We start from the raw sequence: 12,752 nt of genomic DNA, 5'->3' as shown, positions 1-12,752 counted from the left end.
TGAGACCCTGACGGCCTCTGCGACATAGGATCAGGCATGGGCTGAGACCCCGACTGTCCTAAGGTTTCAGCTTCATCCAACCTTTTATGCAAGGAATTAACATTATCATTTAAAACCTTCCACGTATCCATCCAATCAGGTGTCGGCACCGTCGGCGGAGACACCTCATTCATTTGCTCCCGCTCTGCTTCCACATAGCCTTCCTCGTCAAACATGTCGACACAAGCGTACCGACACACCACACACACACAGGGGATGCTCTTTTGAAGACAGTTCCCCCACAAGGCCCTTTGGAGAGACAGAGAGAGAATATGCCAGCACACACCCCAGCGCTATATGTCCCAGGAATCACACAGTAGCTTAGTGTTAACCCAGTAGCTGCTGTATATACTGTTCTACCGTGAATCTGCAGGGGAGAGCCTGGGGAGCTTCCTCTCAGCGGAGCTGTGGAGAGAAAATGGCGCTGGTGAGTGCGGAGGAAGAAGCCCCGCCCCCTCAGCGGCGGGCTTCTGTCCCGCGTTTCTGTGTAAAATTATGGCGGGGGCTCATGCATATATACAGTGCCCAACTGTATATATGCCCAACTTCTGCCAAGAGGTCCTAATTGCTGCCCAGGGCGCCGCGCCCCCCCCTTGCGCCCTACAGTGACTGGAGTATGTGGGTTTAATGTGGGAGCAATGGCGCACAGCTGCAGTGCTGTGCGCTACCTCAGTTTGAAGACTGGAGTCTTCTGCCGCCGATTTTGGAGTCTTCTTGCTTCTGTCACCGGCTTCTGTCTTCCGGCTCTGCGAGGGGGACGGCGGCGTGGCTCCGGGATCGGACGACAAAGGGTGAGATCCTGTGTACGATCCCTCTGGAGCTAATGGTGTCCAGTAGCCTAAGAAGCAGGACCTATTTTCAGTGAGTAGGGCTGCTTCTCTCCCCTCAGTCCCACGATGCAGAGTCTGTTGCCAGCAGATCTCTCTAAAAATAAAAAAACCTAACAAAATACTTTCTTATAGCAAGCTCTGGAGAGCTCACTAAAATGCTGCTTTCACATCGCAAAACCTGCTTTTGAAACGGTTCTTTAAACAGTTCTTAAAACGGGTCTGAGCAGTTAAACCCCCTTCACATCGCATGCTGTAACCAGTATATTACCATTTCATTACCGTTTTGGTACCTTTCACACTGAACCCGTTTCACCCATACAAAACAGTGGTTGTCATTTTAAATGTTTATTTCCTGCTTCTGCCTGGTGAGATCACACATGGAGACAGCCTATCACCTTCTGGGGCTTGCAAATACCGTTTCAGACCCTTTCACACTGCACAATTAAACGGGTCTGAAACGGGTAGGACCCTGCTTTTTTACCGTTTCAAAATACCGGTATTTTGCAAACGGTAAATTGAAGGTGACCCTTTCACATCGCAGCTCGAACCGTTTAGGAAGCCAGTAAAAACGGCAAATTACCGGGTACAAGCTGCGGTGTGAAAGGGGTATTAGCAGCACCCAGCTCGTCCGGGCACAGATTCAAACTGAGGTCTGGAGGAGGGACATAGAGGGAGGAGCCAGAGCACACCAGTATCCAAATTCTTTCTTAAAGTGCCCTGCCTCCTGCGGAGCCCGTCTATTCTCCATGGTCCTTACGGAGTCCCCAGCATCCACTAGGACGTTAGAGAAAGTTTATTTTTATCAATTAACAACTCGCAAACAGAATGAACTGAAGATAAATCTAAATCAGATCAATATTTATTGTGACCACCCTTTGCCTTCAAAACGGCATCAATTCTTCTAGGTACACTTGCACAGTTTTTGAAGGACCTCAGCAGCGAGATTAGGGCAGATGTATTAAGCCTTGAGAAGTGATAAAGCAGTGATAAGTGGAAGGTGATAATGTACCAGCCAGTCACCGCCTGTCATTTTTCAAACACGTAATGACTGGCTGGTGCGTTATCACCTTCCACTTATCACTACTTTATCACTTCTCCAGGCTTAAAACATCTTCCCCATTGTTCCAAACATCTTGAAGAATTAACCGCAGATCTTCTGTAGACTTGAATAATTCCTTCAGGCTCTTCATGTAATCTCTGACAGACTCTGATGCTGAGATCAGGGATCTGTTTTTGTACAGTACTGGACATTTTCATGTCATGCTTGGTCTGCTGGTATTCATGTGACCGCCGGTCAGCTGACCGACAGTCACATGACCTCCTCCACGAGCCCGACTGCTCACTTTCCCGATGGTCGGCATGCCGACCAACAGGGACTATTTCCACTCGTGGGTGTCCACGACACCCATAGAGTGGGAATAGAACCCGTGGCGACCGCAGGTCGCCACCGAACCCGCAGCGTGGCGAGCCCGCAAGGGGCTTGCTGCACTTGCCCCTCCCCGCCGGGATCCCGCCGTCGGTATGCTGCCGGGATCCCGGCGTCGGTAAGCTGACCGGTCAGCCATACTACACCCTAAATATTCTTGCGGGGATAAAAGCCCCAGTGCATGTATGTCTGGCAGCCGGTAAACTGTGGGAGTGACTATAGGCCGGGGGAAGGACTGACAGGAGTGCTACTGGATAGGCATGTAGTGGGAAGCAGCGCCATGCGGCCATTAGCTGCTGATACCGACTGTGGTATGTGACCAGCAGGGGTGTAGTATGGCTGACCGCCGGTCATTTTACCGACGCCGGGATCCCGGCAGCACCCTGTACTACCACGCAGCCACAACCAGCCCGGCTCTATCCTTCTCACACGTAGTAGTCCAGACTCCAGCCAATCTGGATAACGCTGTAGTGTCGGTGAGTCACAGCGCCACCTGCCGCCTGGAAATATATAGCTACAGGGAAGATTGCCCTAGCCTAGTAGTGTGTAGTTCCCTTCCTATAAGTGTTATAATCCCATCTGTTTCTTCTCCGGTTGCTACTACTAGTAGCTTCTGCTCCGCTATTATAGGCGTAATTCATGTTTAGTTCCTCCCTAGGCGCTCCCCCTACTACTGTGTATATTCCTGACGACGCCCCTTGCTGGTCACTCACACACGCAATGGAGGAAGGGTCGCCGGCTGCCTGGGTTGGCTCCTCTCCCTGACGTAAAAGGTCCCTTGAATCTAGCATCTACCCGGCTGCCTGAACAGGGAAGTGCGCCTTCCTTCCTGCGCAGGCGCAGTGTGAGGGTTATGGTTCCTTTATATATGAGATTGCACAACTCTTGTGTCACGACTTACTAGTGCTTTCATACTGGGTCTGTCTGTGTCCTGTCTCTGCCTGAGTGGTGAGTCTGCACAGTGCAATATATCCTATGTCATTTCATCCCTTGGTTGCTGCAAGCAGTTAGTAATATTGCAGGATATATTTACTGTACTTGTTATGAAAATAACATTGCATAACTGAATAGATGTTGATATATGTGCAAATAATGACAGACGTTATACTATATACAATATATACAGTATGTGGTGAGTATGTCATTTCCAATGCTGCTCTTTTGAAGTGACTGCACCAAGTTAGTAGTTGCCTGTAGTATTTGCTTTTAGTAACTTGTTCTCCTTGCTGCCAGAACAGGGAGTGTGCTCAGGAACCCATGTACATGTCACTGGAGCAGGCTGTGTTACTGCAGGCCAGTCTTGCCACATTTACTTGTTTAACCACTTAACTGACGATTTTCCCTTCAAAACAGTTCATATAGTTTATTTTTTATTTCATATACCGGTAGTTGAAAAAGTATTTTTTAAAATATTTAAATATATAATGCGCATCTGCAGAATGGATCTCCTCGTCAAAAACTGAGGGACACAGTGGGGTGGTGCTGTTGCATGTGGTCTGACCATACCATACCATACCATACCATACCATACCATACCATACCAGTTAAGGGGTTAAACATCACTTAAAATAAAACAATCAGAAAAGGACAAAGGTTGCATACAGTATATGGGGATGGGAAGTCTGTTGCCAGCATCCCCTTACATAATGCATTTTTTGTCATTGCAACATGTGTTAATACAGTAAGAGCAGTTATGTAGAAATGAATAGGGAAGTGATTTATTGGCACTCGCATTGTGATGAAATCAGAAAGTAGCAGCAATAGGCACAGTACTGTCTCTTACCTCAGATGAGGTATTAATGGTTTTCCGCAGTCCGCACCGTCTTCCTCGGCGTGTCACCTGTGTTTGTTTAGCTGTGGTACATTACTAGTAGCTTGTTTGGTGAAATACTGTATCACCTCTGCATGTTGAGCTCCCTTGTTGTTTGCCTAGGACAGGGGTAGGCAAGTAATTTTTAATGGAGTCCAGATGTTATCTAATTATTTTGATCGAGGTCCAAAAAACCACAAAATCAAATATCTGGAATGTAAATAATAACAAGCTTTTATTTTGCTGCTGAAACAAGCAATATACGACATTCCTTAAAAAGGAATTCTAAGCCTTAAATAAAACTTTACTAGACATTACGAGTCTTTATGTTACTCTTAGGCAGTGATTCAGGTTGGTTAGCAAAAGCAAACTCCTTCTTTAATGGACAAAACCATGGGGGTAATTCAGAGTTGATCGTAGCAGCAAAATTGTTAGCAGTTGTGCAAAACCATGGCCCTCATTCCGAGTTGTTCGCTCGTTGCCGAGTTTCGCTATATTGCGATTAGTCGCTTACTGCGCATGCGCAAGGTTCGCAGAGCGCATGCGCTTAGTAATTTTACACAAAAGTTAGGTATTTTACTCACGGCATAACAAGGATTTTTCATCGTTCTGGTGATCGGAGTGTGATTGACAGGAAGTGGGTGTTTCTGGGCGGAAACTGGACGTTTTATGGGTGTGTGCGGAAAAACGCTGCCGTTTCTGGGAAAAACGCGGGAGTGGCTGGAGAAATGGGGGAGTGTCTGGCTGAACGCTGGGTGTGTTTGTGACGTCAAACCAGGAACGAAACTGACTGAACTGATCGCAGTGGCAGAGTAAGTCCCGAGCTACTCAGAAACTGCAAAGAAATTTCTATTCGCAATTATGCGAATCTTTCGTTCGCAATTCTGCAAAGCTAAGATTCACTCCCAGTAGGCGGCAGCTTAGCGTGTGCAATGCTGCTAAAAGCAGCTAGTGAGCGAACAACTCTGAATGAAGGCCCATGTGCACTGCAGATGTGGCAGATATAACATTTTGTAATCTTATGTATACGATGACTTCTTTACTCCCAGGGTGTAAGAATTAATTGCGTCCCAAACCCCTACAGTGGAGCGCAGTATCTTTTCTTGTGCAATACAGACACGAAATATGTTTCAAAATATGACTGCTCACCCTTATGTACAAAGCCCGCGTACGTGGGGACGGGCAGGCCGCAATCCGTAGACGCACTAAAAAGTGCCTCCCGGCTCCGCCACCTGGTAGCTTGGTTTCCTCTTGAGAGGGTGAGTCCCCTGGGTGCGGGGGCTGGGTCCAGTTGGGGCTCCTCCACGCTGTGGTGCGGTGCGTGGGATCCACTCAGCGCCTCAGCCTCCATCAGTCCTGTGACGCAGCGTCAGCCCGCTCACGTGGGACGCCGCGTCAGCACGCTCTGCAGGGGAAGGAAGATGGACGCTCTTGCCTCTCTGCGTCATTACAGTGTGACTGCCATCTTCCTTCCCCTGCCAGTATCCTGCCAGTATTTATAATTAGAGTCTATCTTTGATTAGTAAACCGGTCCGCTGTTCTGTCCTTTGCGGTCAGGAGATGGACCGCGGTCCGCCAGTTGCCGGTTCCTGGCCTAGGATATTGCTATGAGATTTTAACACCACCAAGCCCAATAGGTGTTAAGTAACAATAACCTAGGTGATAAGTAACAGTACCCAAGGGATGCTGGTATATGTGTTAACTCCTGTAAATAATAGCTGGAAAAAACTGAGTTTTAATGTCATTATTTGGAATCAGCGAGCTCATCGCCCCCAGTTTTCTTTAGGGTATCTTGGAGATAGATGTGTTATCAGTTGATCAGTGACAAATGCGCTAAGATCCAGAGCAATTTAACACTTGTATCAATCAGCTGCACACATTAATGCATTTACTGCAGAGAAAATTACTTTCTTGTACGGTCTCTGCATATGTGTACTGACAACCCAATGTTATTTATTTATTAACAGTTTTTCATACGTCCTAGAGGATGCTGGGGTCCACTTTATGACCATGGGGTATAGACAGTTCTGCAGGAGCCATGGGCACTCTTAAGACTTTTCAATGGGTGTGAACTGGCTCCTCCCTCTATGCCCCTCCTCCAGACCTCAGTTTTAGAAATGTGACCAGGCAAACTGGATGCACTGAGTTTCTCTGAAGAGACTTATGTTAGGTTTTTTATTTTCAGGGAGAACTGCTGGCAACAGGCTCCCTGCTTCGTGGGACTGAGGGGGCAGAAGTAGGTACCAACTTCCTGAAGAGTTTCATGGCTCTGCTTCTGGCTGACAGGACACCATTAGCTCCTGAAGGGAACTGAACGCTAGCCGTGCCTAGATGCTCACTCCCACAGCACGCCGTCACCCCCCTCACAGAGCCAGAAGATAGGTGAGTAGAAGAAGACAGATCTTCTATCAAGAAAAATGATGGCTGAGGTACAGCGCGGCTGGCGGGAGCCCAGCGCGCCATTGCTGCCCACACACACAGGCACTGCAGGGTGCAGGGCGCAGGGTGGGGGGGGGGGGGCGCCCTGGGCAGGAAAAACACCTCTATAAACTGTCAAAAAGGGGGCATAAGATGCCCAGGCACAGCCCTACCCCCGCCAGAATAAATATTATGAAAAGCTTCTTCCTCAGGCAGGCAGCACACTGCTCAGTGCCATGTTCTCTCTCCTCAGGTTGCAGAGACATCGCTGGTCCTCCTTCACTTCTGACTACAAGTATCAGGGTGCAAAACAGGGGTGGGCACAAGCGAATTTGGTGCTTTAAAAGTGTGTTTCTCTGACGTCCTAGTGGATGCTGGGACTCCGTAAGGACCATGGGGAATAGCGGCTCCGCAGGAGACAGGGCACAAGAATAAAAGCTTTAGGATCAGGTGGTGTGCACTGGCTCCTCCCCCTATGACCCTCCTCCAAGCCTCAGTTAGATTTTTGTGCCCGAACGAGAAGGGTGCAGGCTAGGTGGCTTTCCTGAGCTGCTTAGAATAAAAGTGTATTTTAGGTTTTTTATTTTCAGTGAGTCCTGCTGGCAACAGGCTCACTGCATCGTGGGACTAAGGGGAGAAGAAGCGAACTCACCTGCGTGCAGAGTGGATTGGGCTTCTTAGGCTACTGGACATTAGCTCCAGAGGGACGATCACAGGTTCAGCCTGGATGGGTCCCGGAGCCGCGCCGCCGGCCCCCTTACAGAGCCAGAAGAGCGAAGAGGTCCGGTGAAATCGGCGGCAGAAGACGGTCCTGTCTTCAGACTAAGGTAGCGCACAGCACCGCAGCTGTGCGCCATTGCTCTCAGCACACTTCACACTCCAGTCACTGAGGGTGCAGGGCGCTGGGGGGGGAGCGCCCTGAGACGCAATATAAACAGATAATACCTTAGGTTGGCAAAAGAATACATCACATATAGCTCCTGGGCTATATGGATGTATTTTAACCCCTGCCATTTTTACAGAAAAGAGCGGGAGATAAGGACGTCGTGAAGGGGCGGAGCCTATCTCCTCAGCACACAAGCGCCATTTTCCCTCACAGCTCCGCTGGAAGGACGGCTCCCTGACTCTCCCCTGCAGACTTGCTACATAATCAGGGTAAAAAAGAGAAGGGAGGGCACTATTGGCAGCTAAAAATAATATAAACAGCAGCTATAAGGGAATAACACTTATATAAGGTTATCCCTGTATATATATATATATAGCGCTTGGTGTGTGCTGGCAGACTCTCCCTCTGTCTCTCCAAAGGGCTAGTGGGGTCCTGTCCTCTATCAGAGCATTCCCGGTGTGTGTGCTGTGTGTCGGTACGTGTGTGTCGACATGTATGAGGAGGAAAATGATGGGGAGGCGGAGCAATTTCCTGGGTTAGTGATGTCACCCCCTAGGGAGTCGACACCTGACTGGATGATCGTATTTAAAGAATTAAGTGATAATGTCAGCACTTTGCAAAAAACGGTTGACGACATGAGACAGCCGGCAAATCAATTAGTGCCTGTCCAGGCGTCTCAGACACCGTCAGGGGCCCTAAAACGCCCGTTACCTCAGTGGGTCGACACAGACCCAGACACAGATACTGAGTCTAGTGTCGACGGTGAGGAGACAAACGTAATGTCCAGTAGGGCCACACGTTACATGATCACGGCAATGAAGGAGGCATTGAACATTTCTGACACTACAAGTACCACAAAGAAGGGTATTATGTGGGGTGTGAAAAAACTACCAATAGTTTTTCCTGAGTCAGATGAATTAAATGAGGTGTGTGATAAAGCGTGGGTTTCCCCCGACAAAAAACTGCTAATTTCTAAAAAATTATTGGCACTATATCCTTTCCCGTCAGAGGTTAGGACGCGTTGGGAAACACCCCCTAGGGTAGATAAGGCGCTCACACGTTTATCTAAACAAGTAGCGTTACCGTCTCCTGATACGGCCACCCTCAAAGAACCAGCTGATAGAAGGCTGGAAAATATCCTAAAAAGTATATACACACATACTGGTGTTATACTGCGACCAGCAATCGCTTCAGCCTGGATGTGCAGTGCTGGAGTCGCGTGGTCGGATTCCCTGACTGAAAATATTGATACCCTGGATAGGGACAATATATTGTTAACTATAGAGCATTTGAAGGATGCATTACTATATATGCGTGATGCACAGAGGGATATTTGCACCCTGGCATCAAGAGTAAGTGCTATGTCCATTTCTGCCAGAAGAGCGTTATGGACGCGACAGTGGTCAGGCGATGCGGATTCCAAACGACATATGGAAGTATTGCCGTATAAAGGGGAGGAGTTATTTGGGGCTGGTCTATCGGACCTGGTGGCCACGGCAACGGCTGGAAAGTCCACCTTTTTACCCCAGGTCACTTCACATCAGCAGAAAAAGACACCGTCTTTTCAAACTCAGTCCTTTCGTTCCCATAAGTACAAGCGAGCTAAAGGCCACTCCTTTCTGCCCCGGGGCAGAGGAAGAGGAAAAAGACTGCACCATGCAGCCGCTTCCCAGGAGCAGAAGCCCTCCCCTGCTTCTGCCAAGTCTTCAGCATGACGCTGGGGCTTTACAAGCAGACTCAGACATGGTGGGGGCCCGTCTCAAGAATTTCAACGCGCAGTGGGCTCACTCGCAAGTGGACCCCTGGATTCTACAGGTAGTATCGCAGGGGTACAAACTGGAATTCGAGGCGTTTCCCCCTCGCCGGTTCCTGAAGTCTGCTCTACCAAAGTCTCCCTCCGACAGGGAGGCAGTTTTTGAAGCCACTCACAAGCTGTATTCCCAGCAGGTGATAATCAAGGTACCCCTCCTGCAACAGGGAAAGGGGTATTATTCCACGCTGTTTGTGGTACCGAAGCCGGACGGCTCGGTGAGACCAATTTTAAATCTGAAATCCTTGAACACTTACATAAAAAGGTTCAAATTCAAGATGGAATCACTCAGAGCGGTGATAGCAAACCTGGAAGAAGGGGACTATATGGTGTCTCTGGACATCAAAGATGCTTATCTCCACGTCTCAATCTACCCTTCTCACCAAGGGTACCTCAGGTTTGTAGTACAAAACTGTCATTATCAGTTTCAGACGCTGCCGTTTGGGTTGTCCACGGCACCTCGGGTCTTTACCAAGGTAATGGCCGAAATGATGATTCTTCTTCGAAGAAAAGGCATCTTAATTATCCCTTACTTGGACGATCTCCTGATAAGGGCAAGGTCCAGGGAACAGTTAGAAGTCGGAGTAGCACTATCTCAGGTAGTGTTACGTCAGCACGGGTGGATCCTAAATATTCCAAAATCGCAGCTGATTCCAACGACACGTCTACTGTTCCTAGGAATGATTCTGGACACAGTCCAGAAGAAGGTGTTTCTCCCGGAGGAGAAGGCCAGGGAGTTATCCGAGCTAGTCAGGAACCTCCTAAAACCAGGCCAGGTATCAGTGCACGAGGGTCCTGGGAAAAATGGTGGCTTCTTACGAAGCGATTCCATTCGGAAGATTCCATGCAAGAACTTTTCAGTGGGATCTACTGGACAAATGGTCCGGATCGCATCTTCAGATGCATCAGCGGATAACCCTGTCGCCAAGGACAAGGGTGTCTCTTCTGTGGTGGCTACAGAGTGCTCATCTACTAGAGGGCAGCAGATTTGGCATTCAGGATTGGATCCTGGTGACCACGGATGCAAGCCTGAGAGGCTGGGGAGCAGTCACACAGGGAAGAAATTTCCAGGGCTTGTGGTCAAGCATGGAAACATCTCTTCATATAAACATTCTGGAACTAAGGGCCATTTACAATGCCCTAAGTCAAGCGAAACCCCTGCTTCAGGGTCAGGCGGTATTGATCCAATCGGACAACATCACGTCAGTCGCCCACGTAAACAGACAGGGCGGCACGAGAAGCAGGAGGGCAATGGCAGAAGCTGCAAGGATTCTTCGCTGGGCGGAAAATCATGTGATAGCACTGTCAGCAGTGTTCATTCCGGGAGTGGACAACTGGGAAGCAGACTTCCTCAGCAGACACGACCTCCACCCGGGAGAGTGGGGACTTCACCCAGAAGTCTTCCACCTGATAGTAAACCGTTGGGAAGAACCAAAGGTGGACATGATGGCGTCCCGTCTAAACAAAAAACTAGACAGATATTGCGCCAGGTCAAGGGACCCTCAGGCAATAGCGGTGGACGCTCTGGTAACGCCGTGGGTGTACCAGTCAGTGTATGTGTTCCCTCCTCTGCCTCTCATACCAAATCATAAGAAGGAGAGGAGTAAGAACTATACTCGTGGTTCCGGATTGGCCAAGAAGGACTTGGTACCCGGAACTTCAAGAGATGCTCACGGACGAACCGTGGCCTCTACCTCTGAGAAAGGACCTGCTCCAGCAGGGGCCTTGTCTGTTCCAAGACTTACCGCGGCTGCGTTTGACGGCATGGCGGTTGAACGCCGGATCCTGAGGGAAAAAGGCATTCCAGATGAAGTCATCCCTACCCTGGTCAAGGCCAGGAAGGACGTAACCGCAAAACATTATCACCGCATTTGGCGAAAATATGTTGCGTGGTGTGAGGCCAAGAGGGCCCCTACAGAGGAATTTCAACTGGGTCGTTTCCTCCATTTCCTGCAAACAGGACTATCTATGGGCCTAAAATTAGGGTCCATTAAGGTTCAAATTTCGGCCCTGTCGATTTTCTTCCAGAAAGAACTGGCTTCAGTGCCTGAAGTTCAGACATTTGTAAAAGGGGTACTGCATATACAGCCTCCTTTTGTGCCTCCAGTGGCACCTTGGGATCTCAATGTTGTGTTGAGTTTCCTAAAGTCACATTGGTTTGAACCACTCACCACTGTGGACTTCAAATATCTCACATGGAAGGTGACGATGCTGTTAGCCCTGGCTTCAGCCAGGCGTGTGTCAGAATTGGCGGCTTTATCATATAAAAGCCCTTACTTAATTTTTCATTCTGACAGGGCAGAATTGAGGACTCGTCCTCAATTTCTACCTAAGGTGGTTTCTGCATTTCACATGAACCAACCTATTGTGGTACCTGCGGCTACTAGGGACTTGGAGGACTCCAAGTTGCTTGACGTTGTCAGGGCCCTGAAAATATATGTTTCCAGGACGGCTGGAGTCAGAAAATCTGACTCGCTGTTTATCCTGTATGCACCCAACAAGCTGGGTGCTCCTGCTTCTAAGCAGACTATTGCTCGTTGGATTTGTAGTACAATTCAGCTTGCACATTCTGTGGCAGGCCTGCCACAGCCAAAATCTGTAAAAGCCAATTCCACACGGAAAGTGGGCTCATCTTGGGCGGCTGCCCGAGGGGTCTCGGCTTTACAACTTTGCCGAGCAGCTACTTGGTCAGGGGCAAACACGTTTGCTAAATTCTACAAATTTGATACCCTGGCTGAGGAGGACCTGGAGTTCTCTCATTCGGTGCTGCAGAGTCATCCGCACTCTCCCGCCCGTTTGGGAGCTTTGGTATAATCCCCATGGTCCTTACGGAGTCCCAGCATCCACTAGGACGTCAGAGAAAATAAGATTTTACTTACCGATAAATCTATTTCTCGTAGTCCGTAGTGGATGCTGGGCGCCCATCCCAAGTGCGGATTGTCTGCAATACTTGTATATAGTTATTGTTACAAAAATTCGGGTTATTATTGTTGTGAGCCATCTTTTCAGAGGCTCCTTTTTGTTTTATCATACTGTTAACTGGGTTCAGATCACGAGTTGTACGGTGTGATTGGTGTGGCTGGTATGAGTCTTACCCGGGATTCAATATCCTTCCTTATTATGTACGCTCGTCCGGGCACAGTATCCTAACTGAGGCTTGGAGGAGGGTCATAGGGGGAGGAGCCAGTGCACACCACCTGATCCTAAAGCTTTTATTCTTGTGCCCTGTCTCCTGCGGAGCCGCTATTCCCCATGGTCCTTACGGAGTCCCAGCATCCACTACGGACTACGAGAAATAGATTTATCGGTAAGTAAAATCTTATTTTTACTGTGTAAAAAGCGCTGCATGTCGGTGGGCATTCTGTGTTCACAGGCATTAGATACTGGCGCTGGGGTTGTGAACTGACTGCTCCTAAACTGTGTCCCTCTGACAGATTTTACTGTGAGTCTGTCCCCTATAAGTCCCAGTGTGTCTGTGAATGTGTGTTGTACACGTGTGTAAGACATGTCTGAGGCAGGGAGTTCCTCCCCGG

At 48.9% G+C, this 12,752-nt stretch overlaps 1 protein-coding gene across 2 annotated transcripts in view; it reads left to right on the top strand.

Moving 5' to 3' along the window:
- The first annotated feature begins 2,533 nt into the window (after positions 1–2,533).
- The window catches only part of LOC134928241 (epidermal retinol dehydrogenase 2-like), a 150,735-nt gene continuing 140,516 nt past the window's right edge, over positions 2,534–12,752 (top strand). Inside the window, exon 1 of one of the 2 annotated variants that reach the window (XM_063923751.1) lies at positions 2,534–2,771. In XM_063923751.1, the coding sequence (XP_063779821.1) occupies positions 2,631–2,771 (141 nt within the window). In that variant the 5' untranslated portion in view covers positions 2,534–2,630. Of the gene's footprint in view, positions 2,772–2,875; positions 3,244–12,752 lie in introns of those variants that run through there. The other variant, XM_063923752.1, reaches the window with a different exon arrangement.

Source organism: Pseudophryne corroboree, chromosome 5 (assembly GCF_028390025.1).
Source record: "Pseudophryne corroboree isolate aPseCor3 chromosome 5, aPseCor3.hap2, whole genome shotgun sequence".
Lineage (NCBI taxonomy): Eukaryota > Metazoa > Chordata > Amphibia > Anura > Myobatrachidae > Pseudophryne > Pseudophryne corroboree.
Note: the sequence above shows the minus strand (reverse complement) of the source record. Positions and strands in the feature narration are given on the sequence as shown.